At 45.7% G+C, this 27,530-nt stretch overlaps 2 protein-coding genes and 1 long non-coding RNA gene across 3 annotated transcripts; all 3 read left to right on the top strand.

Moving 5' to 3' along the window:
• The first annotated feature begins 613 nt into the window (after positions 1-613).
• On the top strand, positions 614-1,627 carry LOC136459382 (zinc finger protein ZAT11-like). The gene has a single exon (XM_066459249.1). It carries the CDS (start codon positions 669-671, stop codon positions 1,329-1,331), a length of 663 nt encoding a protein of 220 aa, XP_066315346.1. The 5' UTR covers positions 614-668; the 3' UTR covers positions 1,332-1,627.
• Positions 1,628-21,379: 19,752 nt separating this feature from the next.
• On the top strand, positions 21,380-22,984 carry LOC136459380 (uncharacterized). Its single transcript, XR_010760185.1, has 2 exons — positions 21,380-22,511; positions 22,600-22,984. It is a non-coding gene; the product is annotated as an uncharacterized lncRNA (long non-coding RNA).
• A 3,716-nt stretch (positions 22,985-26,700) lies between these two features.
• On the top strand, positions 26,701-27,205 carry LOC136459379 (uncharacterized). Its single transcript, XM_066459248.1, has one exon. It carries the CDS (start codon positions 26,782-26,784, stop codon positions 27,043-27,045), a length of 264 nt encoding a protein of 87 aa, XP_066315345.1. The 5' UTR covers positions 26,701-26,781; the 3' UTR covers positions 27,046-27,205.
• The last annotated feature ends 325 nt before the right edge of the window (positions 27,206-27,530 follow it).

The following is a 27,530-nucleotide window of genomic DNA, read 5'->3' as shown; positions in this document are numbered from 1 at the left end:
TGTACCCCGATGGAGGAGTCACCAAGACACCAACCGGCCATCGACGGAGATGGAGGTGTCAAGGGCGTGCCCGCTCGAGAGCATCCGTCGCGGCAGAAGTAAAACATGGCGAACGGACGAACCAACGGACGGACGCCACCCAACACGTACACGTCACCCGATCGCCGCGCAGCCTCTTTACTCTAGAAGAGCAAGCGTCAGTAGTCAGTACGAGCCGGGGTATAGCCACAGCGTGATCGACACACACATGTTGACTAGGACATCACGACTCACGAGGGGTGTCTGACGATAGTACCGCACAGTCACACACACAGCTGTGGTCAAAGTACAGCGCTCGGAATAGTACACACATCCACGTCTAGAAACAGACCATAACAGAGATCGGGTCGTCTCAGTCGAACCATCACCAGGTATAGACGCTACTAGCCACTAGGGCGAGTCGTGCCGCATTCATCCTGCGTAGTACGTGCAGGGCAGGCGGTCTGAAACGGACCCCGGCACAGCTGGAACCCAGTTCCCCGACGCCGCCATCCGCTGCATATGCGCACAGCTGATGGCCTGATGCTATATATAGGAGCCCCTGCGTCCCCAATGCCTTACACACAATTGCCGCACGTTGCCCGGTCGCTTCTGCGTGGTTTTGGGGTAACCAGCTAGCTATCCAGCCGATGGCCAAGAGGGAAAGGGCGGCGTGGGAGGTGGAGACCGGCGCCGCGGACACGGCCCGCCTGCTGGTGCTCCTGGCGCAGGCGCAGGCGCAGCAGCAGCACCTCCTGCAGCAGCACGCCCACCACCACGGGGTCGGGGTGACGCCGTTCCCCGCGGGGCGCGCCGCGCACGGGCGCGTGTTCGAGTGCAAGACGTGCAGCCGGCAGTTCCCCACGTTCCAGGCGCTCGGGGGCCACCGCGCCAGCCACAAGCGCCCGAGGGTGCTCCAGCAGCAGCAGCAGCAGACAATCGTCGCCGATCACACGGGGCTCTGCCTCGGGCGCCAGCCGCTGCAGCTGCCGACGACGCCGCCGCCGCCGCAGCCGGCCAAGCCGAAGGTGCACGAGTGCCCCGTCTGCGGGCTGGAGTTCGCCATCGGCCAGGCGCTCGGCGGCCACATGCGCCGGCACCGCGCCGAGCCCGAGGCCGACGCCGACGCCGAGGCGCCCAGCAAGGTGATGCGCCCACCGCCCGACAAGGCCTGCGACGTCGCCGGTGGGATCTGCCTGGACCTCAACCTCACGCCGTCGGAGAACTGCGCCAAGTGCCGGAGCGTGGTGGTGCTAGGCGCCGCCGGGCAGGGTGTACATAAGACGCTCGCCTTGTTAGATTGCTCGCTGTAGTAGTTGAGCCTTCTTCATTCCGTTAGACTGCACATAGATGATAGATCTTGTTCTTTCATATATGCATTTTCTGTTCACTAACGCCTATATCAATCCACATGGGTTGAGGTGGATTGGAGTGAAATTAAACTAAACTTCATTTCATTCCACTCCAACACACGTGGATTGAGGTGAATATATATACATCCAAACAAATCCTAAGCGGTGAGTATTTACCAACAAACTAGGAGTCCTGCACCACTTTGTACTCTTTTTATTTAGTTTAACATTTTGTACTCTTTGTGTTTATAAAGATGTTATTGGTCAAGCTTAATGTTTTCTTGATTACATCCTTTTTAACATGCCTTCTTTTTTTTTGAACGAATGCTATATGTTGATGACCGCAATAGTGCCAAGCATGCAGGTTCAGTTGTAAGGCTGTCAGAACTTCCCAGTATCTTCAATAGGTCACAGAATACACCAAAATAAACGCAAGAAAATGAATAAAAAAAAGCAGAATGAGTTAAATAAACGCAAGAAGATGAATAAACTAATGAACATGAATTCGTCCAGTTTAAAGTGCAAATAGCATGTGTTCATACCAGTTAGGGTTGATTTGGATTAACCCGTTCTCCATGAAGATTGAAGGGGAACTGATCTAATTTTTCTCCATAATCACCTCCAATTAATCAAAACTTAGCGTAGCCACTAAACCGATAGCTTTTCGCCTTTTGGACCCTTAGCTCTCCATGATCTAGGATCTACATGCTATTTTTTTTCAGATCCCTAGCTGAAACAAACAAAACCTTAATTCCTTTACAAATTCAACTTCAAACTCAAATAAATATTAGGGGTCGTTTGGATCCTTTCATTTTAAGGAATTGAATTCTACTTAATAAATTAGTCTATTTGGCTTGAAATTTGACATTTCACCACTTTCTAAAGTTCACGTATAAGACTATCTCAAATTTATAGGGTGAGAAATGAAAATTGATTCTATAGATTACCACTCTATGTTTCTACTTTGTAAATTATAACACGCTCTTCAACTCATTTCCCTATGGTAGAAATGCAACACATAAGTATCTCTCTCGTATAACCAACAATAATAAACAAATATAATCCATATACAACCATATTAGCTTAATTAGTATGTGTCTAAATTATTATTATTAAAATAAATTGAATTCCAAGGATCCAAACGGAGCCTTAGCGATTTTTTTTCACTTTACTCTTGATTTATGATATCAGGATTTTCAATTTCCCGTAATTATTAAAAAAATGAACTTGAAATTTTACATCAACATGAAGAAAATGAGTAAACATGTTCCTTTTAGAAAGTTTCAGTTAGATTCGGTGCCAAAATCCAAGTTGTGTTGCAATCACTTGATGTGTTGCCCCGATGAAAATCCTCATCATTTAATTATCATTTATGTTTAATGAAGCAAAGAGCAAAAAAGAAAAGCAAGAAAACCATCATGTATACTACAGCATTGGGAAAGGGACTGTTATAAATTGAAAAAAAAACTGTGCTAGCCATTCCATCAGTTGCTGCAATCATTCGACTACGAGCAATACGCAATGTCGTACAACTATCTTTTTTCTAATAAATAAACAAAAACGAGTGAGGGTGCTTAACTACCAATTGCGATATCATCTTCAACAATCATGTGGTGCGGTCAAAGGTTTTAGATTGTCAATGATCCAAACAATTGGCATACTCTAGTTAAAATAACCGGTCTTATAACATGTGCTGTCGAATTATTTTAAATATAACCTGTGGCATTCATATGTAATTAATCAGATCAACCATTCGACAAAGATTGATCTGCCTCAAAAAGTGTTTATGCAATATCACAAGATTTTAAGATTTGTAGATCAATAAATGACTTATTATTTATATAACAGGCTTAGGGAAACGACTCGTTATGCACTAAAGAAATATGATGCTAATGTTGAATACAAAGTTGAGACAAGTGACAATGTAAAACAAGGTCTCATTGGAGGTAGAGTGTTTATTGTACTTCCCCCATTTTAAACTGTAAGGCATAGTTTTTGCTCGGCCTAGTGTCCAAAGTTATACTTCAACCTATATAATCCTCTTATACTATACAATGTTTCTAGGAACAAAATCATAACCATAAGATAATGCTTTGTAATACAAATCGAATACACTTTTATGTAACAAAGTTTACATCTTTGCAGGATAGTTGTTAGTTGAAATTACAATATTTGAATCTTAAATGCATGTGTGCCTTATAAAACCAAATGGTGGGAGTACCTCACATCAATTTAATGACCAAAGAGAGCTCGTATATAAGAGTTGAACTTTAAATCATGTCCTGAAATTTTAAATACAGCGGCATATGATGCCAAATATGTTATGATGCCAAGCCAATCCATCTGGTCTTTGCTGATGTATTTCTCATTGATTATTCGATGTTCAGATGGTCTTGAACACCACACATGCACATATAGATACCAAGAAAGGACCATACCTCTAGACAGTGTATGCTGCATTGCATGAAGTGAACTACATTACCTGATTTATCTCTATACCTTTGAATTCTCACCATATTTGACTAGTACGGGATGAGATACTATCCTTGTCTACATGATTGGTTAATGCAATACGCTGCTAAAAAAATATGAACAAGCCATTTGATTACTACATCTGAAAATGGCTAGGTGGTCTCTAGACAAATGCCTGACTCTATTAATCATTTACAAAGGCGGGCGTGATCTAAAGCTCTATGATAGATTTTTTACTTGTGATCACGTAGAGACTAAAATATTCAATATAAGATTCCTAAATGTTGATACAAAATGATAGCATTAGAGCATCTCCAAGAGACTCTCCATATCCTTCGTAAATGCCAGGAATAAAGATTTTGGTGAAGAACTACTCTCCAACAGCTCCTCTAAATGGTTATCCAAATATAATCATCTTCTATTCTGGATTTTTCGTTAGCCAAAAATAGAAGACAACAATGACTCTCTAGAGTGCGCATGAGATTTAGAAGAACTATTAGAGAATGAAAAGATATAAAAAACGATTTTCATGCAAATGACTCTTCAAATGATGATTTAGAGAGTGAGGTTTAGAAAGGCTCTTGGAGATGCTCTTAGGCGTCATCTGGGTGAGTTGTCGAAGTCAGGTGAGGCGGCATCAGGCGACGTGGTCGGTGTGGGTCCCGTCAGGCAGAGCCCAGGAGTTAGGTGGGGCACCGTTAGGAGTCAGGGGTGAGGTGGTTGCGTCAGACGATGGGACACTAGCGTCGAAGGTGGGCCAAAACTTCTAGTTGTATGCGTAGGGCTGTTTGGTCTCCTCATATGCCTTGTAGGAGAAATAAGGAAGAAAAAAAAAGAAAAACCCGAAATCAAAAGAACTTGTAGGTCCAAAGTTATATTTCGACGTGTAAATTGAGTCTTTAAAGAAGTGAGACATGCGAAAATGTTAAATATCGAAATTTCTTGTAAAGAAGAAGCTTGTTCATCACTGACAAAACAAAAGGCAACAGACAATCAATCGCAGCTTTGACATGCGTATCGTATGATAACTTTTGATAAGTTCATATACCTGCAAATCCACACAACAGCAAGCAAGCCACTGTGCCACACTATTCATAATCTGCTATAAATCTAGGCCTTGTTTAGATCACCTCCAAATTCCAAGTTTTTTCACTCTCTCTCCATCACATCAATTTTTGGACGCATGCATGGAACATTAAATGTAGGTAAAAAAATAACTAATTGCACAGTTTGGTTGTAAATCATGAGACAAATCTTTTAAGCCTAGTTAGTCCATGATCGAACAAAGTTTGTCAAATACAAATGAAACGTGCTACAGTGTCCAGATTACAAAATTTGCAATCTAAACAAGGCCCTAGCAAATGGAACAAATAGTCCACTAACAGTAACAGCTGGCATAGTCCGTGGGAGCCAGCCAGCGGCGCAGCCATCGCGCTCGCAGCCGGCCACCTCGACTTTCCACAGATCCCAGCGACACGCAGGCGAAAAACAGGCAGAGAGAAAGAGAGAGTCACGAAGCCATTGCGGCAATCGAAGACGCATCGGGCGGAAGCGCCAAATTTTTACTTGCCCATGAAGCGGGGTGGATTTGTTCGAAGGGAATCGTGGGAACGGGGAACCGAACGATCCATTCAGAGGCACAGCGGGGTGGATCTATTCGGAGGGAATCGTGGGAACGGTTGGGTTGTGTATGGGCCTATGGGGGTTGGGCTTGTGTATGGGGTTTGCGCCGCTACGGTTTTCCTGGTGGATCGTGTATGCTCCAGATCATGGGCTGGGCAGCCACTTTGATCGATGATTAGCCTCCACGATCGTTTACGATGAAACGAACCGGCTGGTCGATTTGCAAGTTGCAGACTTGCAGTGTTGCTCGAGCCTCGAGCTGCCATATCGTGACGGTGTATTTGTGGTAATAAAACCAAAAAAAGAATGAATTACCTAACCTTGGTGCATGTCGACTTCACACCAACTCAGGCCTTGTTTAGTTGGGCGAAATTTGGGAATCTGGCTACTGTAGCATTTTCGTTTTTAGTTGGCAATTAGTATTCAATCATGGACTAATTAGGCTCAAAACGTTCGTCTCGTAATTTCCAACCAAATTGTGCAATTAGTTTTTTTTCGTCTACATTTAATGCTCCATGCACGTATCGCAAGATTCGATGTGATGGCTACTATAACACTTTTTGGGAAAACTTTTTGGAACTAAACAGGCCTCACATCGTCAACGCTCACCAACACCACTATGACGCGGCAGCAATGCATGCTTATGTTTTTCTCTACAATTAATAACCTAACCTTTTCAAAAATATATATATTTATATGGTTATTCGTTTTTATTTACTCTCTGTCCTAAAATATAAGAATTCAATTTTGTCATAAGTGAAAGGATCAAGATGCCCAAGAGGGGAGGTGAATTGGGCTAATTCGAAATTCTCTTGCAATAAACAAATCCTACGGATAGCCCAATTAACCCCTTGTGCCTAGAAAAGTGTTTATATCAAACTAATGCACAACAACCTCGCAACCTAAGTTTCAAACTTACTCTAGCAAGCAATTCTATGGATGTAAAACAAGTATTGAATTGCTTAAAGTAAATGCTCAAAGTAAGTGCTCAAAGTAAATAGAGAGAGAAAAGGAACGCGGCGATGTTTTGCCGAGGTATCGGAGAGTCGCCACTCCCCACTAGTCCTCGTTGGAGCACCCGCGCAAGGGTGTAGCTCCCCCTTGATCCGCGCAAGGATCAAGTGCTCTCTACGGGTTGATTCTTCGACACTCCGTCGCGGCGAATCACCCAAAACCGCTCACAACTTGAGTTGGGTCACCCACAAGCTCCGCCGGGTGAACACCAAACTCCCAATCACCACCAAGCCGTCTAGGTGATGGCGATCACCAAGAGTAACAAGCACGAACTCTCACTTGACCACGCGAAGCCTAATGAGAAGATGGATGCACACTTTGCTACTCTTGATTTGCTAGTGAGGCTACTCTCTTGGATTCTCAAATCACAAACACTTCACTAGGATCTTGCTCTTCTTGGCACTCACAAACGTGTTTCTCAGCTGTTGGAATGAGCAAAGATGCTCCACTCACGAGTGGAGCTTCTATTTATAAGCCAGCCTGAAAAACGAACCGTTATGAGCTTCTGCGGGATGACCGGACGCTCCGGTCGTGATGACCGGACGCTCCGGTCAGTTCAATCCGTGAACCAGTAGTAACGAGTCGACCGGACGCTGTCAGGGTCCGGTCAGCACTGACCGGACGCGTCCGGTCGCATAAAACCCTTACTGGAACCTTACTGGACTCGACCGGACGCTGAACCCTCAGAGTCCGGTCAGCACTGACCGGACGCGTCCGGTCACTCTTTTCCAAGTCTGGACCCTTACTGGAGTCGATCGGACGCTAGCCCTCAGCGTCCGGTCACAAGACCTTCCAGCGTCCGGTCACAACAGACTTAACCACCTCAGTCAAACGAACTGACCGGACCCTGCGGCCAGCGTCCGGTCGCACCGGAGCCAGCGTCCGGTCAGTGTTTGACCCTCCATTCACTTCCAACTTTCGAACATATGTGAATGAAGTTTGCTCCAAAGGATCTTAGGCATTCATAGGAGCTACCTAGAGCTAGTTTTAACAAGTGTGCACCACACCTACCTCACTAGACTCAACTAGGTCAAGCTACCCGTTCATACCCCCCTTCATAGTACAGCCAAAGGAAAAACAAAGTCCTAAACTACTCTAAGTGTCTCTCCAACTCCAATCGACACTTAGAACTAGTCATCCTTAACCTTGTCGTCCATCCTTTGAAAACCGAAACGATTTCCATCGTAGGGGCATGACAACCTCGATTGCCCAATCGATCTCCATTACTATGACCTAACTTAATTGCTTCTGCAAAACACACGTTAGTCATAGTAAACTTGTATTGACATTAATCACCGAAATCCAACTAGGGGCCTAGATGCTTTCAATCTCCCCCTTTTTGGTGATTGATGACAATACCACCTCGAGTATGTTATGGAGTGAGGTTTTTGACGGGCTTGGTTCATATAAGCTTTTGTCAATAAGAACAAAAAAAATTAGTCAAGCTTATATGACCCAAGCCAGCACAATGTACTCAAAGGATATGAATTAAGCATGAGTATAAATAACAAAGCTCATTTGCTTCGAAATATAAATGCGGAAGCAATAGCAAATGAGCATTACCCAAGTGATATGACATATAGATAAAGCAAAGTAGAAGTCACACATGTCAAATATCACAACCACGTAGATAGCACTATCACATATATATAATAGTATGCATGAAAGTAAACACACGAATGCATAAGTAATAGTGTATCACACAAATAAAACTCCAAATGTATATAATAAGCTAATACTAGATAACTAGCTCCCCCTAAAGCTCACTCCCCCTGAGTCTACATACTCAAACCCTCTCCCCCTTTGGCGTCAAGCACCAAAACCTAAGGGTCGGTCGGCGGGGCTGCAGCGGACGAGTCGGGCGCTGAAGTACGTGGAGCAAGATGGAACTGAGCGCCATCATCATCTGACCCTGAGCTCTGAACTGACTGACCCTCTGAAGCAGGAAGTGTTGCTGAAGCGGTCTGGGTCTGAGCTGGGGCTGCTGCTGCCTGTGATGCTGCAAGTATGTCCGTCGTAGGATCTGACGAGGCGACAGACGAGGGGAGCCTCTGAGTGGTCATAATAGCTGGAGCTGCTGTAGACAGACCGGCAGAATGCATGTGAGGCGGAGTAGGCATGCCGGTCAACTCGCTGAATGATGCTCCAAGACTCCTGGAGATTGACGACTCAGGCACGAATAGCGAGGAAGTCTGCTCTGGTGAGAAACCCGTGTGATAAGGAGTGAACTGCGGGGCTACACCAGGTGAAGCTAACCACTGGGGCACCTGTACAGGAGGTGAGGTAAACTGAGCTGGAGGCTGTCCCTGACTCTGAAACCCGATGGGCTGTACTGCTGGAGTCGTCGAAGTGGTGGGTGGCTGTCCAAGCTGGGGCGAAGTCTGTGGCAGTGGGATCCCAATGGCTGTCACTACATGCTGCATGAATCCCATGAGCTGCTGCTGCATAAGTAACTGCTGGTGCTGTAGGAGCTGCTGCTGCCGCTGAAACTCGTCCTGACGAGCCTGAAACTGTGCGAAGTTTATAGCTATCTCCTGTGCCTGTCGTGTCTGATCCTGCTGCATCCGCTCAAGAATAGCAATGAGAGCGGGGTCTGTCTGTGGAGCAGGTGGAGCAGAACTGGAGCTACCGGCCTCTGCATCGTGTCTGCGTGGAGGCATCTGAGGTATAGGCTGGTAGTCGTCGTCAGAGCTGTCACTGTACTCACTCACTCCCTGCTGTGCCTCTAGCTCCTCCTCCTCAGTGTCTGCAATCCCTCTGATGATCTCGTCCTGCTGAGCTGCAGACTCTGGCACGTCGGGGCGACGGCTAGGCTGACTGGGTGCCTGAGGAGTGGTGTGTCTGATCCGCTGTGATAGGTTGTAAGCCGGGAACTCTGTAGTGGCACCTGTATACTCATCCATCATGCCAGGGGGCTTATCAATCACAACCCTGCGGATGAGGAACGTGATCCAGTGAGCATAGGGAAGCTGCCTGCGACCCTTGAATCCCTCAGCTATAGTATCCTCCATCTCTGAAAGAAGGAGGTCCCAGATGTCAAACACTGTCATCTGCATGATAGCATTGAGAAGCTAGAGCTGTAAGCGAGTCAGGCCCTCTCTGTATCCCAACCTGGGAAGCAGTGTCCTCCTGATGATGGCCTCTAGTATCCTCGCTGTAGGAGTCAAGTCACTGGGGTTCCTGCTCGACCCCTCTCCAAACGGCTCCTTGAAGCAAAGCCGCACTAGATCTGTAGGGGGCACTTGCCCTCCATGAGGACGCCTAGGAGGCTCCTGATGTCCATAGCAAACCTCATGCATCTTTACAGGCTGCTCCTGTAGTCTCAGTATCTCCCTGACTCTGCCACTAGTCACTCTGTAGTCTTTGCCTTTGAAAGCAAAGTAAATGAATCTGTGATGAGGATCAATGTAGAGCGAGGCATAAAACTGACGGACCCAAGAAGGTACATATATACCTGTCCGTCCAATCAAATCTGTCAGTCCTGGCAAATATGACAAGTATTGCCGAATGCCCTCTCCGGCTGCTGCCACAATGGACTCTATCTGACAGACCCTCTGTGATCTGAACACTGCCCCACTGTTAAGATATGCATTGTAGAAATCCTCATGCAGTGGCGTGTAGAACCCCTCAGCTGCTCTCTCATCCCTCCTCAGAGGAAACCAAACCTCAAACTCAACAAACCGCAGCTGCTGAACCTGCCTGGCTGTAGCGGCCCTCAAGTCGAGGTGAACCACTGGAGGCGAACCCTGTGGTCTGGGCGGAGGGCGTGAACCCCTGCGCTGTGTAACTGGCCTCGGTGGAACTGCAGCACTGGTACGACTCGAGCGGCGTAGCTGAGGTGCCGGCTCGGTCTCCTGACTCTCCTGAGTCTCCTGGGCTGGCTGAGGCTCTGCTGGTGGGGGCTGCTGCTGTGCTGACGGACCCTCCTCAATGGCGACCCGTCGTCCTGCAAACGTGGCAGTCCCAGCTGGACTACCGTGACGACGCTCAACCTCCTCAATCGCAGCTCTGAGTGCTGGTGAAACAGGCTGATCTGCAATGACAACTCCGCTGCGGGTACCACCTCTCTCGGCACGCTCTGCGGCCTCTGCAACAGCTGCTGCTCTCGCTGTCTCTGCATCGGGGTACTTCCGCTTCTTGGATGTCACCTGCTTGGTTGACTTGCCTTTGGATCCGGCTGGCTGACGAGGCGGGGGCCTCCGATCATCATCACCTGGGCCACCACCAACATTCTTGGTGCGAGCCATCTGAACTGACAAGATGGTGAACTGTCGCTGATGAAGATCAACTGTCAAACTGCCGCTTTCGAGGCTTGGCCTCGATCCTTACTCGCGAGCTTGGCTCCGAGTTAACTGCCAACTACCAATTGAACCACAACGGAACCGACTTGCTACACGATAGAATAGATGGATATACAAATAAATACCATATGTCTAATAGATGCGAAACCCTAGCAGAGAAAGCAATGTAGATGCGAAATTGAATCGAATGGCTTTCTACCTGACAAACAGCGAACCGAGAAGAGATAAGATGTCACGCGGGGGATCCTCGGAACCGGGCTAGGGTTAGGTCAAATGCCCTGAATGCAATGGGGAATCAGTGCGATTAGAATTGATCTAGATCACAATTGGAGATCAAGATTGAAACGCAGAACTCGCCTTACCAACCAATGGGAGGATAGGGCAAGAGCACTTGGCGTGAAGACGAGCAAGCCTGGCAACGGTGGAGCGGCGAACTTCGGCGCGAGGTGGCCGGCGCGGTGCTGCAGAGTTGAGCTGGCGCGGGGGCTCGGCTGTAGGGCACGAGGAGGCTGCGGCGCAGCTGGGCAGGGGCACGGAGGCGCGAGCGCGAGGAGGCAGTGGCGCAACAGTGCGGCGGCGACTTTGGCGCAGGTCACGGCGGCGATGCGGCGGCGGCTCGGGCTAGGGTTCGACGGGAGACAGGGGTTGCGGGCAGTTAAGTAATCCCCGAACACGTGACAGAAAAGGAAACGGGAAAAGAGTCCTTAAGACGCGCGAGATCTACTGACCGGACGCTCCGGTGGTAGCGACCGGACGCTACCACCCAGCGTCCGGTCGATTCCAGAGAGGTCCAAATCCTCTGGAATCGCGACCGGACGCGTCCGGTGGTCCATGACCGGACGCAGGCAGGGTCCGGTCAGTACTGCTTGTCCTTCCTTCGATCGACCGGACGCAGAACCCTTCCTGACCGGACGCACAGACGCATCGTCCGGTCACTCCTTCAACAGCAGTTCACCTCCTGTGAACTGACCGGACGCTGGACAGCAGCGTCCGGTGCAGCGTCCGGTGCACCTCTTCCAGCAAACCTTCAACAATCCTTCGCGCTACCTGTTCCCAATCAAGTCCCAACTTGAATAAGATCCAAATAAACACCAATTGGGACTGATGTGAGTGACCTCTCTCAAACACTCATATTTTTCAAAATATTTTTGCTTTAGGCAATAATTCTTTTTAAGAAAATAGGCAACAAGAGGGCAAATGGAACAAAACGACAAAACAACATTCATGCATATGTAATACTTGTAAGTAAATCTAGTTGCTTGTCAAGTTTGATCCAAGGTTAAGCTTCTTCACACGCTTTTCGGCGGTTATCTTAACCATGTTAGACAAGCCCTATATGCATTACCACAAATTAAACATGTTGTATATTACAATGAATGCAAGGGACAACACAAGCTCAATTTTTAGTGAAGTTACTAAAATCAAGTACATTGAGCTCGTTCCGCAATCTACAAAATGTAGCCTCATCTAGCGGTTTAGTGAAGATATCCGCTAATTGATCTTCGGATCTTACACCTTCTAGTGATATATCATTTTTAGCTACATGATCTCTTAGAAAGTGATGGCGGATATCTATATGCTTGGTGCGAGAGTGTTGAACCGGATTGTTTGCAAGTTTTACCGCACTTTCATTGTCGCACAAAAGAGGTACTTTCTCTAGAGCTACTCCATAGTCTAGTAAAGTTTGTTTCATGTATAATATTTGTGCACAACAAGCACCCGCGGCAATGTATTCCGCTTCGGCGGTGGACAAAGCCACACTATTTTGTTTCTTGGAGGACCAAGACACAAGTGATCTACCAAGCAAATGGCACCCTTCGGATGTGCTCTTTCTATCAACTTTGCATCCGACGTAATCCGAATCGGAATAGCCAATTAATTCAAATAAAGCTCCTTTGGGATACCAAAGGCCAATGCTTGGTGTGTGCTTAAGATACCTAAGGATTCTTTTTACGGCAATTAAATGAGTTTCCTTAGGACTAGCTTGAAATCTAGCACACATACACACACTAAACATGATGTCGGGCCTAGATGCGGTTAAATATAATAAGCTACCAATCATGGAACGGTAGAGAGTTTGATCAACCGAGTTACCTCCATCATCTAGGTTGAGATGTCCATTGGTAGGTATTGGTGTCTTGATTGGCTTACATTCATCCATCTTGAATCTCTTGAGAAGATCTTTTGTGTATTTCTCTTGAGAGATGAAGATGCCTTCTTTCATTTGCTTGACTTGAAAACCAAGAAAGAATGTAAGCTCACCAATCATTGACATCTCGAACTCCTTAGACATCAATTCACCAAATTCTTTGCATGAGTCTTCATTTGATGATCCAAAGATGATATCATCAACATATACTTGACAAATGAAGATATGCCCATCAAGCTTCTTGGTGAATAGTGTGGTGTCGACCTTCCCAATGGTGAAGCCCTTCTCAATAAGGAAGTCCCGAAGGCGTTCATACCAAGCTCTTGGGGCTTGCTTAAGCCCATATAGTGCCTTGGACAACCTATAAACATGATTAGGATATCTAGGGTCTTCAAACCCGGGAGGTTGATCAACATAGACTAGTTCATTAATAAAGCCATTTAAGAATGCACTTTTCACATCCATTTGATATAGTTTCATTTCATGATGTGATGCATATGCAAGAAGGATACGGATGGCTTCTAATCTTGCAACCGGTGCAAAGGTTTCTCCAAAATCTAAACCTTCAACTTGAGAGAACCCCTTTGCTACTAGTCTTGCCTTGTTCCTCATAACAACACCTTGATCATCTTGCTTGTTGCGGAACACCCACTTCGTTCCAATGACTCTTGCACCTTTTGGTCGCTCTTCAAGATTCCAAACTTCATTGCGAGTGAAGTTGTTCAACTCTTCATGCATGGCATTGATCCAATCCGGATCTTTGAGAGCTTCTTCTACCTTGGTAGGCTCATAGCAAGAGACAAAAGAGTGATGAGCAATAAATGAGGTAAGTTTTTGAGATCGAGTCATCACCCCCTTTGTTAGACTCCCTATGATGAGATCTTGAGGATGATCTTGTAGGAGAGGTGTATTTCTTCTATTGACCACTTGAGGAGGAGGTTGTGGGGCATCAACATCTTATGCTTGTACCGCCATTTGCTCATGGGAGATATGAGTATCTTCATTTTCTACTCTCCCACCTTTTTCACCATCTTGTGGTACATTTGATGAAGAAGGTTGGTTAATGACTTGTACATCATCTTCATCATCTTTTGGCTTGATGTCTCCCACCGGAATATTCTTCATAGCCTCCCTCAATGGTTCATCACCTACATCATCAAGATTCTCATGTGTTCCTTGGGAGCCGTTAGATTCATCAAATTCCACATCATATGTTTCTTCAACCAAGCCGGTGGCATGATTAAATACTCTATATGCTTTGGACTTCAATGAGTAACCAACAAGAAAACCTATATCACAACGCCTTTGAAACTTCCCTAGGTGTTGCCGCTTCTTGTAGATGTAGCACTTGCAACCAAACACCCTAAAGAAGGAGACGTCCGGCTTCTTCCCATTGAGCAACTCATATGGTGTCTTGACAAGGAACTTTTGAAGAAATAGGCGGTTGGATGCATAACATGCGGTGTTGATTGCTTCCGCCCATAGAGCTTCGGGGGTGTTGTACTCATCTAGCATTGTCCTTGCAAGAGTGATCAAAGTTCGGTTCTTCCTCTCAACTACACCATTTTGTTGAGGAGTATAGGTTGCGGAGACTTCATGTTTGATTCCAACTTCATCACAATAAGCTTCTATGTTTGTGTTGTCAAACTCTTTGCCATTGTCGCTTCTTATCTTCTTGAGCTTCACTTCAAACTCATTTTGAGCTCTCTTGGCAAACTTCTTGAAGCAAGATGCAACTTCGGATTTGTCATGAAGGAAGAACACCCATGTATATCTTGAATAGTCATCCACAATCATAAGACAATAGAGATTTCCTCCCAAACTCTTGTATGTTGTTGGTCCAAATAAATCCATGTGTAGGAGTTCTAGCACTCTTGTGGTTGACATGAAAGCTTTGGTTGGATGAGTGTTTGCAACTTGCTTGCCGGCTTGACATGCACTACAAAGTTTGTCCTTCTCAAACTTCACATCCTTCAACCCTCTCACCAAATCATTCTTCATAAGCTTCTTGAGTGAGCTCATCCCAACATGAGCAAGCCTTCTATGCCATAGCCACCCAAGTGTTGTTTTGGTGAATAAGCAAGTCTTCAAGTTTGCATCTTCGGAGGTGAAGTCAACTAGATATAAGTTGTTGTATCTAAATCCATTGAATATCACTTGATTGTCATCGACCTTGGATACAACAACCTCCTTCTCGGTGAATAAGCATTGAAAGCCAAGATCACACAATTGCCCAACGGATAGCAAGTTGAAGCTCAATGAAGCAACATAGAGCACATTTGAGATGGAATGATCATTTGATATTGCCACTTTGCCCAATCCTTTGACCTTGCCCTTTGAGTTATCTCCAAATGTTATTTTCTCTTGACCATCTACCTCTTCATCTAGTGAGGTGAACATACGAGGATCACCGGTCATATGTTGAGTGCAACCACTATCAATAACTGAATGACTTCCACCGGTCTTGTAGTTCACCTACACACAAGAGATTCAAGCTTTAGGGATCTAAGCTTGTTGAGGGCCCTTCACCCTCTCAACAAGTGACTTAGCCACCCAAATTTTCTTAGGCCTACTCTTGTTGGGGGGACCTAAGAACATGACTTTCATCTTTCCACTCGAATCTTTTCTAAGCATGTAGTGAGCATTGAAAGCAAAGGGTCTAGCATGCTTGGGCAAGGGTTGTGGTGGTGGAGTTTGACACTCATGAGCAAAGTGGCCTTCTTGTCCACACTCAAAACATCTCTTTGGCTTTGGCTTTGGCTTTGATTGTTGGTGTGGAGCTTGAGCCTTCTTCTTCTCTACACTTGCCATATATCCAATGCCACTTCTATCCATCTTCATGACGGTATTCATGAGTAGCTCACTTTGGAGATGCTTGCCTCTAGCAAACTTGCTCAATCCCACCTTGAGATGCTCTTTCTCCATCTTGAGCTTCTTATTCTCTTCCTTGAGAATATCATTGTTCTTCTCCACCTTGAGTTTCTTGATTTCTTCTTTTAGCTTCTCATTCTCAAGGATCACCTCTTTGTCATGATCAAGAGTTTCTAGCACAATGGTGTTGTGACTTTTCATCTCTTCAAGATCTTTCATGAGCTTCTCATTGTCACTCTTGAGCTTGACAAACTCATCATAGTCATTGCACTCAACCACTTGCTTGCCCTTGCTACTAGATCCATGCTCAATGCTTTCATCAATTAAATCATCACATGAGGTAGCTATATCAATCTTAACAACATGGTTAGTAGCATCATGTGGCTCATTTGGTAAGAATTCTTGTGCAATAATAAGGGTATCATAATTGATCTTTAGAGTTGCATATTCATCTTTTAGCTTATTGTGACTAGTGATAAGCTCATTGTGCACCCACTCAAGTTTATCATTTTTATCTTTAAGCTCTTTCTTAGAAGATTTGAGCTCCTTGAGTTTGGATGATATAGAATCATTTGTTTCTTTGAGCTCATCATTAGCCTTTTCTAATGTGTCACATTTAGCTAAGAGTGAGTCATTTTTAGCATCAAGTTTTTCATTTGTGGCTCTACTCTTTCTAATGATCTTAGTATATTTTCTTAGTATTTTGACAAGATCATCATAAGTAGGTGAGTCATCATCATCGCTATCACTATCATCATCACTAGCATGTTCATCATCACTACTACCATCACTCTTAGTTACCTTGCGTTCACCTTTGGCCATAAGACATAGGTGTGTAGAGGATGATGGCGATGGTGGTGGTGAAGATGCAAGTGAGACATGCGAAAATGTTAAATATCGAAAGAAGTGAGACATGCGAAAATGTTAAATATCGAAATGTTAAATACCCGAAATCAAAAGAACTTGTAGGTCCAAAGTTATATTGCGACGTGTAAATTGAGTCTTTAAAGAAGTGAGACATGCGAAAATGTTAAATATCGAAATTTCTTGTAAAGAAGAAGCTTGTTCATCACTGACAAAACAAAAGGCAACAGACAATCAATCGCAGCTTTGACATGCGTATCGTATGATAACTTTTGATAAGTTCATATACCTGCAAATCCACACAACAGCAAGCAAGCCACTGTGCCACACTATTCATAATCTGCTATAAATCTAGGCCTTATTTAGATCACCTCCAAATTCCAAGTTTTTTCACTCTCTCTCCATCACATCAATTTTTGGACGCATGCATGGAACATTAAATGTAGGTAAAAAAATAACTAATTGCACAGTTTGGTTGTAAATCATGAGACAAATCTTTTAAGCCTAGTTAGTCCATGATCGAACAAAGTTTGTCAAATACAAATGAAACGTGCTACAGTGTCCAGATTACAAAATTTGCAATCTAAACAAGGCCCTAGCAAATGGAACAAATAGTCCACTAACAGTAACAGCTGGCATAGTCCGTGGGAGCCAGCCAGCGGCGCAGCCATCGCGCTCGCAGCCGGCCACCTCGACTTTCCACAGATCCCAGCGACACGCAGGCGAAAAACAGGCAGAGAGAAAGAGAGAGTCACGAAGCCATTGCGGCAATCGAAGACGCATCGGGCGGAAGCGCCAAATTTTTACTTGCCCATGAAGCGGGGTGGATTTGTTCGAAGGGAATCGTGGGAACGGGGAACCGAACGATCCATTCAGAGGCACAGCGGGGTGGATCTATTCGGAGGGAATCGTGGGAACGGTTGGGTTGTGTATGGGCCTATGGGGGTTGGGCTTGTGTATGGGGTTTGCGCCGCTGCGGTTTTCCTGGTGGATCGTGTATGCTCCAGATCATGGGCTGGGCAGCCACTTTGATCGATGATTAGCCTCCACGATCGTTTACGATGAAACGAACCGGCTGGTCGATTTGCAAGTTGCAGACTTGCAGTGTTGCTCGAGCCTCGAGCTGCCATATCGTGACGGTGTATTTGTGGTAATAAAACCAAAAAAAGAATGAATTACCTAACCTTGGTGCATGTCGACTTCACACCAACTCAGGCCTTGTTTAGTTGGGCGAAATTTGGGAATCTGGCTACTGTAGCATTTTCGTTTTTAGTTGGCAATTAGTATTCAATCATGGACTAATTAGGCTCAAAACGTTCGTCTCGTAATTTCCAACCAAATTGTGCAATTAGTTTTTTTTCGTCTACATTTAATGCTCCATGCACGTATCGCAAGATTTGATGTGATGGCTACTATAACACTTTTTGGAAAAACTTTTTGAAACTAAACATGCCTCACATCGTCAACGCTCACCAACACCACTATGACGCGGCAGCAATGCATGCTTATGTTTTTCTCTACAATTAATAACCTAACCTTTTCAAAAATATATATATTTATATGGTTATTCGTTTTTATTTACTATCTGTCCTAAAATATAAGAATTCAATTTTGTCATAAGTGAAAGGATCAAGATGTCCAAGAGGGGGGGTGAATTGGGCTAATTCGAAATTCTCTTGCAATAAACAAATCCTACGGATAGCCCAATTAACCCCTTGTGCCTAGAAAAGTGTTTATATCAAACTAATGCACAACAACCTCGCAACCTAAGTTTCAAACTTACTCTAGCAAGCAATTCTATGGATGTAAAACAAGTATTGAATTGCTTAAAGTAAATGCTCAAAGTAAGTGCTCAAAGTAAATAGAGAGAGAAAAGGAACGCGGCGATGTTTTGCCGAGGTATCGGAGAGTCGCCACTCCCCACTAGTCCTCGTTGGAGCACCCGCGCAAGGGTGTAGCTCCCCCTTGATCCGCGCAAGGATCAAGTGCTCTCTACGGGTTGATTCTTCGACACTCCGTCGCGGCGAATCACCCAAAACCGCTCACAACTTGAGTTGGGTCACCCACAAGCTCCGCCGGGTGAACACCAAACTCCCAATCACCACCAAGCCGTCTAGGTGATGGCGATCACCAAGAGTAACAAGCACGAACTCTCACTTGACCACGCGAAGCCTAATGAGAAGATGGATGCACACTTTGCTACTCTTGATTTGCTAGTGAGGCTACTCTCTTGGATTCTCAAATCACAAACACTTCACTAGGATCTTGCTCTTCTTGGCACTCACAAACGTGTTTCTCAGCTGTTGGAATGAGCAAAGATGCTCCACTCACGAGTGGAGCTTCTATTTATAAGCCAGCCTGAAAAACGAACCGTTATGAGCTTCTGCGGGATGACCGGACGCTCCGGTCGTGATGACCGGACGCTCCGGTCAGTTCAACCCGTGAACCAGTAGTAACGAGTCGACCGGACGCTGTCAGGGTCCGGTCAGCACTGACCGGACGCGTCCGGTCGCATAAAACCCTTACTGGAACCTTACTGGACTCGACCGGACGCTGAACCCTCAGAGTCCGGTCAGCACTGACCGGACGCGTCCGGTCACTCTTTTCCAAGTCTGGACCCTTACTGGAGTCGATCGGACGCTAGCCCTCAGCGTCCGGTCACAAGACCTTCCAGCGTCCGGTCACAACAGACTTAACCACCTCAGTCAAACGAACTGACCGGACCCTGCGGCCAGCGTCCGGTCGCACCGGAGCCAGCGTCCGGTCAGTGTTTGACCCTCCATTCACTTCCAACTTTCGAACATATGTGAATGAAGTTTGCTCCAAAGGATCTTAGGCATTCATAGGAGCTACCTAGAGCTAGTTTTAACAAGTGTGCACCACACCTACCTCACTAGACTCAACTAGGTCAAGCTACCCGTTCATACCCCCCTTCATAGTACGGCCAAAGGAAAAACAAAGTCCTAAACTACTCTAAGTGTCTCTCCAACTCCAATCGACACTTAGAACTAGTCATCCTTAACCTTGTCGTCCATCCTTTGAAAACCGAAACGATTTCCATCGTAGGGGCATGACAACCTCGATTGCCCAATCGATCTCCATTACTATGACCTAACTTAATTGCTTCTGCAAAACACACGTTAGTCATAGTAAACTTGTATTGACATTAATCACCGAAATCCAACTAGGGGCCTAGATGCTTTCAATGCCCTCAGCGTCCGGTCACAAGACCTTCCAGCGTCCGGTCACAACAGACTTAACCACCTCAGTCAAACGAACTGACCGGACCCTGCGGCCAGCGTCCGGTCGCACCGGAGCCAGCGTCCGGTCAGTGTTTGACCCTCCATTCACTTCCAACTTTCGAACATATGTGAATGAAGTTTGCTCCAAAGGATCTTAGGCATTCATAGGAGCTACCTAGAGCTAGTTTTAACAAGTGTGCACCACACCTACCTCACTAGACTCAACTAGGTCAAGCTACCCGTTCATACCCCCCTTCATAGTACGGCCAAAGGAAAAACAAAGTCCTAAACTACTCTAAGTGTCTCTCCAACTCCAATCGACACTTAGAACTAGTCATCCTTAACCTTGTCGTCCATCCTTTGAAAACCGAAACGATTTCCATCGTAGGGGCATGACAACCTCGATTGCCCAATCGATCTCCATTACTATGACCTAACTTAATTGCTTCTGCAAAACACACGTTAGTCATAGTAAACTTGTATTGACATTAATCACCGAAATCCAACTAGGGGCCTAGATGCTTTCAATAAGTCTAAACATAATTTATAACTTTGACTAAGTTTATCGAAAAGAAGGAAAATAAGTAGTACTACAAATTAGCTTAATTAGATACATTATGGAATATATTTTATAATATACCTCATTAATGTGGTAAATGTTAATATTATTTTCTATAAATTTGGTCAGAGTTACTATATTTTGATTGATCATAAAATTGGATTCTTTATACTCTATCCGTCTATAAAAGGATGCAACTACGGTGTCCGTGACTGTTAAAATAGCTTAAATTGACCAAGTTTACAATGAATATTATTTACGTTTATGTCTCAAATTAGTTTACTATGAAAGTATATTTCATATAAATCTAATGATATTTTTTCTATCATAACTGTTAGTATTTTTTTTATAAATTTGTTCAAACTCGAAATCGTCTGGTTTCTTGAAATACAAGAATTGTATTTTTTTTATGGATGAAGAGAATATTTTAGGATGGAGGGAGTAGTGACGTTGCTTGATACTCAGTAGTCAGCACTCATGGGCTCGCGGTCGCTGGGTAACGATCAAACGGGCGGTGTTAGGGGCAGATCATTCTGTAATCTGTGCGACCTGCTGCGTACGCTGGTAGACGAATAAAACTGGTACATACATGCAACGCAAGACTCTTCCACTTGATCACAGCTAGCCAACTGCTTTCCAGCCCATGCTTCGTCAAGCCACTCCAATTCTATTTCGATATCTAGAGAAAGGCACACGAAGGCATGGAAATATCCTATGAATACTCCAAAGCGAAGCAAAACATGGAACAGGAAAAGGGGAGAGGTTTCCATGTGCTCTAAGAATATGCCAAGGAAGATACCTCATTTTGGCCTGTGAAAAGGCAGTCCACCACCTAAGCTTCCACTCGCCGGAAGAAGCCTCAAGCTCTCTATATATGCATCCTCATCCAACATCTTCCATGGAGGACCCGTCACCAGGGTGTCCCTCTCTAGTTTCTACCCCCAACATTGGCCCGACGCAGCTGCCATGTAGCCCATGCAGCGTTCCCCCTCGGCTTCACCGGCGACGGCGGAAACTACAACGGGTGCTGACGGTGGTGCTGGTGCCCTGTTGATAGGGCAGGGCAGCTGGCGTTCGACCATGTAGGGCAACTATACATCTTTGGCAGGTCTTCATCTTCCGTGGGAATATGGTAATGGAGTGCGTGTATACCAGGGCGGCTCTGGTGAGTCACAGTGGGAGATGCAATATCATGTATCCATTATCTTATCTTTATTACAACAGCAATAATGAGAATTATTAGTGAAGTGTACCTTGGGCCCTTGGGGTGCACCCGTGCAGGCCATTGTACATGTCTGCTGTTGCCTTTCAGATCTTCCCAGCCTCTTTGTGAAGGCTCATTTAATTAATTGGGTATATTTGTGTATATGCTCCACTCGAATTTAATGGAGTATATGTTGCACTCGATATTCTCTGATCATAGGACACGCACAATCATTATTGACAACAAACGGCAACATTTTTTCCAACCGAGACAGAGAACCTCATGAACATAGAACTACCAGCTTGAAACTACCTACGCTCTGTTTCAGAGCACCAGAAACTTGACTTCCCACTAAGATCTTCTACTCTCTTAGCGAACTAACTGACAGAGAGTTTACCAGAAGTATCACCCAACTCCAGCAAGACCCATTCATTATATTACATAGCCAAAAAGAACATGCATCAACTCCAAAAGGAACTGCTGTGTAATGCCCTTTTTCCGCTTCTCAAGCAGTTTCATTGTCTTGCCCATCTCGATCACCGTTTTGGAGTTGCATTGCAGTATCAGTGTCCTTCTGCTGGCGCTTCAAGATCTTGTTTGCTCTCCAGCATTGTATTCAGCCCTTCTTCGAGCTGCTCCATATCTGCCTCAGCGAATTCATTAGTGCACATGCATGGTAAATAATGTCAAGAGGGTTTTTAATGATCACTTTATCAAAACATGCTCTATTGCACGCCTTCCAATGGCCCAACAGATTGACAACATAACAGACAGCTATGTATATGATGATCTTCCACGGAACACAGTGGGTTCTCTCAAAAATAGCTACGAACATGTGATGAGTATGTGACACCCATTACTTTCAATGAACCACGTTCTGACGTTCCCTCCTCGCGTGATGATATTGACAAAGCCATATACAACCTGCAGCGGCGAATCCACCACCCGGTGGGCGGTGGCGCTTGGAACAGAAGGGGACGCGCGACGGCGCGAGCGAGGCTTGGAGAAGACCAGAACGTGCAGATGCCGGCGACCTGGACGGTTCCCGGAGACGGCAGCGCCTGAATTGGACACGAACGTACGGGCGGTGCAGGCGGGGGGGCGAGGCTCCGCTCGCGTGCGTGCCGATTCCCCGCGCAGAGCGGGGCGAGGCGGCTGCCGGCTTAGGCCCGCGGCGCTGGGTGGCCGGGCGGGCAGCGCCCCAAGCCCCCAGGCGGCCAGGCCCCACCCGTAAACGCAAGGAGGTACGACTACGACGGGTGCAAGGCGGCGGATCGGGAGAACTCGGCAGTCGGCACTGGGAGTGGGGTAGGATGGGAAAAAAAGTTCGTGGGGGACATCTCACAACCTTGAGAGTTGATAGATAGGCCATGCTATCATTTTAAGCATACGGATGATAAATTGAATAAGGGCCACACGTGGCTCATACATCCACACCGTGTTTTCGTGCGGACGGTCCTCACCGAACTGTGGGAGAAAAGAGATGGTTGCGGAATTTATCTCAATGGCAAACGCGGGTAAATAACGCCAAACTAGGCGGAGAGATACATATCTGCTATGGTGGGGTTAGGAATGAAAACTGACAAAGAAATTTGCAATCTAATTGACACGGTTTCTGCTTTTTTACCCGAACGTCTTACATTTCCTCAGAGAAACACAGAGTCAAAATGAACTTATTAGGATCCAAAAACACAAACAGAAAAAATACCAATGTTTTTTCAACCATATTGTCAGATCCCTTTTTTAGTCAAAAATAAATCCCATTTTACTCGTTATAAGAAACTTGTTGGCCAAACCGCTTGGTCTATGCTAGTGCCAGGATCTGATTTGTTGCTTACATTAAACCTCTTGAGAGTCTGATTGATCGCTCACATTAGACCTTATGCAGCATAACCTAGGCCCATGTAAAGTCATGTAGTGTCTTAGTGTTTGGTTGTTCTGTACACGCAAAACCATGTTTGATTATTTACATTTTGTTGCATGTAGTTACCTCCAAGTTTTAGTTGAGATCTCATGTTTCTAATACTTCACTATGGTTGTACTAGGTACAGTTGCCACTCAACTTTCTAACAGGCGCCACCTGACTTCCCAGTGTTGTTCCAACTCCTCTTGTAGTCATCAATATCTCTTCTCATACTCCAGCTAATGGGGATCCTGATGGATTGGTAGTGGAGTGGGGTGGCCCCTTTAGTGAGAGTTTTATCGTGTGGCTATGATATGTTGCATCTTTAGGCCAGGTTTAGGGGCCTCCAACAAAGCCTTGTTTGGTCTTAGGCCATTATTCGAGGATGATGATGCCTCGAGCACTACTCCCTCCATTGAAGGCAACATTGTGAAGCCCCCTCCACACACCCTCCCACTTAAGCCTTGTTTGGATGCGCATGTAGTCATCTCAATCCACATGTGTTGAAGTGGATTGGAGTGAAATTAAATTAAATTACATTCCATTCCACTCCAACACATGTAGATTGAGGTGAATACACATGCATCCAAACAAGGCCTTATGGGGATCCTCATGGTGGAAACCATGCTTTGACTGAGCAACGGTAACAGTTTTTGTGCATCATTTCCTTGTTAGTATTTCTTCGATGTTGTCCTATGGTAGTTTTGGCCTTTGTAGTGTGTTGGGGAAGTTGGAGCTATATGCTATCATATGGTAGTTTTGGGATTTGCAGTGTATAGGGGAAGTTGGAGCTATAAGCTATTGCATTGCCATGGGTACATTTGTGCTTGCTAATTATGATAGGTGCATGGCCTAGCTCATTCTCCTTAGTGGAGTTTTGGCTTTAGTGGTGTTTCCTGGTGGGTTATCATAGTTCTTTTACAATGGTTGTGCAATGAGTTGTTGCTTCGGCACCGGCATAGGTAGTCGCTAGTATGGGCCATGCCACCTCTCTGTGCCCCAAACATGTGAGAAAATTTTCACCATATCCTATATAATATGTATTCTAAACCTAATTAGTCCTATATATCACAACCCTAGAAACTTATAGCTACATGTATGAATGTTAGAGTTTTAAACATTTAATGTGTGTTTATACCCAATGATGAATTTTTTAATATACATACAATTACTAGTCTTAGCTATATTCAAATAGTCCAAAGCAACGTCTATCATTCTTTGGCTAGCGCCCCCCCTTCCCGGCACCCCCTATGTAGTAGTACGTAGTCCCTTGCCATGTTCGGCTTACCCCATATTCGGCTTGTTCGGCTTCTTTTTTCAACCGAAACAGTGTTTTTCTCTCACAACAATTCAGTCGGAACATTGTTTTTCAGCCAGTTTCAGCCAAGTTTCAGACCAGCGAACGGGGCCAGTGCTTTGGTGAAGTCGTTGTCACACGAGTCTAGTTATTAGTTGTTTTGGTCGTTATACCAAAGTTGTCAAAGGGAACGGTGGTGCACTCCTCTATTTATAAATTTTTTAGAGCATCTCCATCTGTTTTTCTTAAACCCACTCTCTAAATTCTTGTTTGGAGAGCCATTCTAAATTTCTAATAACATTGCTCTCTGTATGTCTTAACACTTCAACAACTTCTCTATATCTTATTCGGTAATTTGGAGGGCAAGCTTTGCTCTCTATCTTTGATGAACGAGAAACCAGGAAAAGAAAATGAGAATATATTTGGAAATATAGTCGAAGATGTTGTTGGGAGGGAATTTTTCACCAAGATCTTGGAACATGCCGTGGCTACCCAGTTTATCTTGAGAAAATCTAGGCAGCACGTAACCTTTTTGTTTGTTCCCTTCTATCTAATAAACATTGCTGCAAGGTTTTTACCGTCCATTCGGAACTTCCTTTGTCCTCACAGTTTTTTTTTCATTTGTATTTGGTTTGTTTTCCCGACTTTGACACCAAAATTTTGGCGATGCACACGAGCGGATGGGCACCAATAATTTGTAGAAGCGTGGGCTTATTGTGATGGCCCGGTCGATCGAGCCATGTGAGCAGCCCATGTGAGGCTAGACACGATGGCCAGGGTTTTGGACTCTACTAACATGCACGGGTTCCCTCTTTAGTTATAGTCGCTGCCTTCTTGTTCCTTTTCTGGCTGCATGAGCCTCCAGCTCGATCAGGTTGCAGCACCAAGAAAATAAGATTAAAAAAAAAAGAGATTCCATTGTGATAAGAGTACACTGAGTGCAAACCCGGGGAAATGTTTGGTGGATTTTACACATATTGGACTAATCACTGATGATTTGCTAGCTAGTACTGAAACAATTAAACAAACTATTGATTCGCAAATGTTATCACAGGAGGAACTCGTTACCGTACTCGCATATTTTCTTACACGGTGACCACTACTCTGTCTGTGATTGATTTCGTTGGCGCGCGGATTCCTCCTTTCGGTTTGCACGTGGGTCTCAGTTACAACGCCAGAACAGATCACATCATCAGTGCAGCACTAGACCCAATAAAATTGGCGGGGTCGGTCCTACGATTCCGGTACATACGGTTCACGAATACCATTTGTTTACCTAGCAGGAAGCTTCGTGGAGACATCGTCTGCGTACAAAAAATGCGCAGGAATTCATAGACACTACACTCGCCTGGCAAGTCAGCAGAGAGTGCGTGCCAAGTTGATCGTAGTTCGCTGTTCGCAGACCAAGTTGATCCCAGTAGGCAGGGCTGCAGGAATCACACGCTGATGTAGATCCTGATGAGGCGCCAGATGAGCACCAATTCAGCACGACGAGATTTCCTCTGAAGATCAGGACGAGCGCCCGATCGATCCATCCCCTGACGAAACGAGGCAGGGCCATGCAGACGCACGTCTGAACGACTGCACATGCATTTTTCACAAGTCAGCGCCCTTGGGAAGTAGAAACTGTCAGACTGTCGGATCCGAATATGCATAGGCTGATAGGCCGGTGTGGACGTACGAGTTACTGTACTTAGCTTCGTACCACGAGATGCTGACTGTTCATGGAGGGGAAAAACATTGTCCCCTTCGCCACCATGCGGTGGGCAGGCTATATATAGGCGCCATTTCTTCTTCCTCTGCTCACAACACAAGCAGGTAGTTCAAGCGCTCCTCTCTCTGCCTAGTGAAACCAGAACCAACCACGCGAGGGCGAGCCCGTGTAGTGCGTGTTGCCAGCCAGGCTGCAAAGATGTCGCAGAGGCCAGGAAGGCACCAGCGGCGGGCGTCGCAGAGCGTGTTCGTGCTGCCGGAGAACTTCGCCCTGGAGGACGTGCCGGCGGCCGTGGCCGAGGGCGGCGGCGTCGAGCAGCGGAAGCCCGCGGCCGCGGACGGCTCCGAGCTGCAGGCGGCGAGGCAGGCGGGGCGCCACCGGCGGGCCATGTCCATGGCCGTCGCCTCCCGGGACCTGGAGATGATCTCGGAGGACATTGGGAGCTACAAGTACGGCGCGTAGAGACCGCACGAGGTGCTGTGTTGTGTGTGCTTGCCTGCTTGGCTGGTACGTGTTCCTCCGGACAGGCGGTGATTCTCGGGCCGTTAGGTGCAGAAGCAAGTTGGCTGTACTCCGACCGGGTCCGGTGTCCTCTGTCCTGTGCTGTCGTTGTTTTCGTGATGTATCGATGCTGCTTCTTCTGTCAATGCGTATTCGCTTTCTTGTTCTCGATCTAGAGTGACTACACAACACTCGGTTGATTATGTTTCATTCAATCAACCAGATTTTCAACCAATCAAGAACTGACACGTCACAACTCAAACTGATTTAAAAACTGGAAGATACGAAGGAAACAACCAGATTTTATTAAGCTGAGCACAATAAAAAAATGATTGAAATACTAAAACCCTAACATGGCGCCAGCTGATTGAAAAACTGCTAGGACTAATGGTGGCAGTACAAGAAAGATGCAGATAACGCTTGAGACTTCGTACTCCTGGAACATC

Source organism: Miscanthus floridulus, chromosome 6 (assembly GCF_019320115.1).
Source record: "Miscanthus floridulus cultivar M001 chromosome 6, ASM1932011v1, whole genome shotgun sequence".
NCBI classification, from domain to species: domain Eukaryota; kingdom Viridiplantae; phylum Streptophyta; class Magnoliopsida; order Poales; family Poaceae; genus Miscanthus; species Miscanthus floridulus.
The sequence above is the reverse complement of the archived record's forward strand: the minus strand, read 5'-3'. Positions and strand labels throughout refer to the sequence as shown.

Excerpts from the sequence above, each read along its gene's own strand:
- LOC136459382 (XM_066459249.1), top strand. The coding sequence starts at position 669 with ATGGCCAAGAGGGAAAGGGCGGCGTGGGAGGTGGAGACCGGCGCCGCG.
- LOC136459379 (XM_066459248.1), top strand. The coding sequence starts at position 26,782 with ATGTCGCAGAGGCCAGGAAGGCACCAGCGGCGGGCGTCGCAGAGCGTG.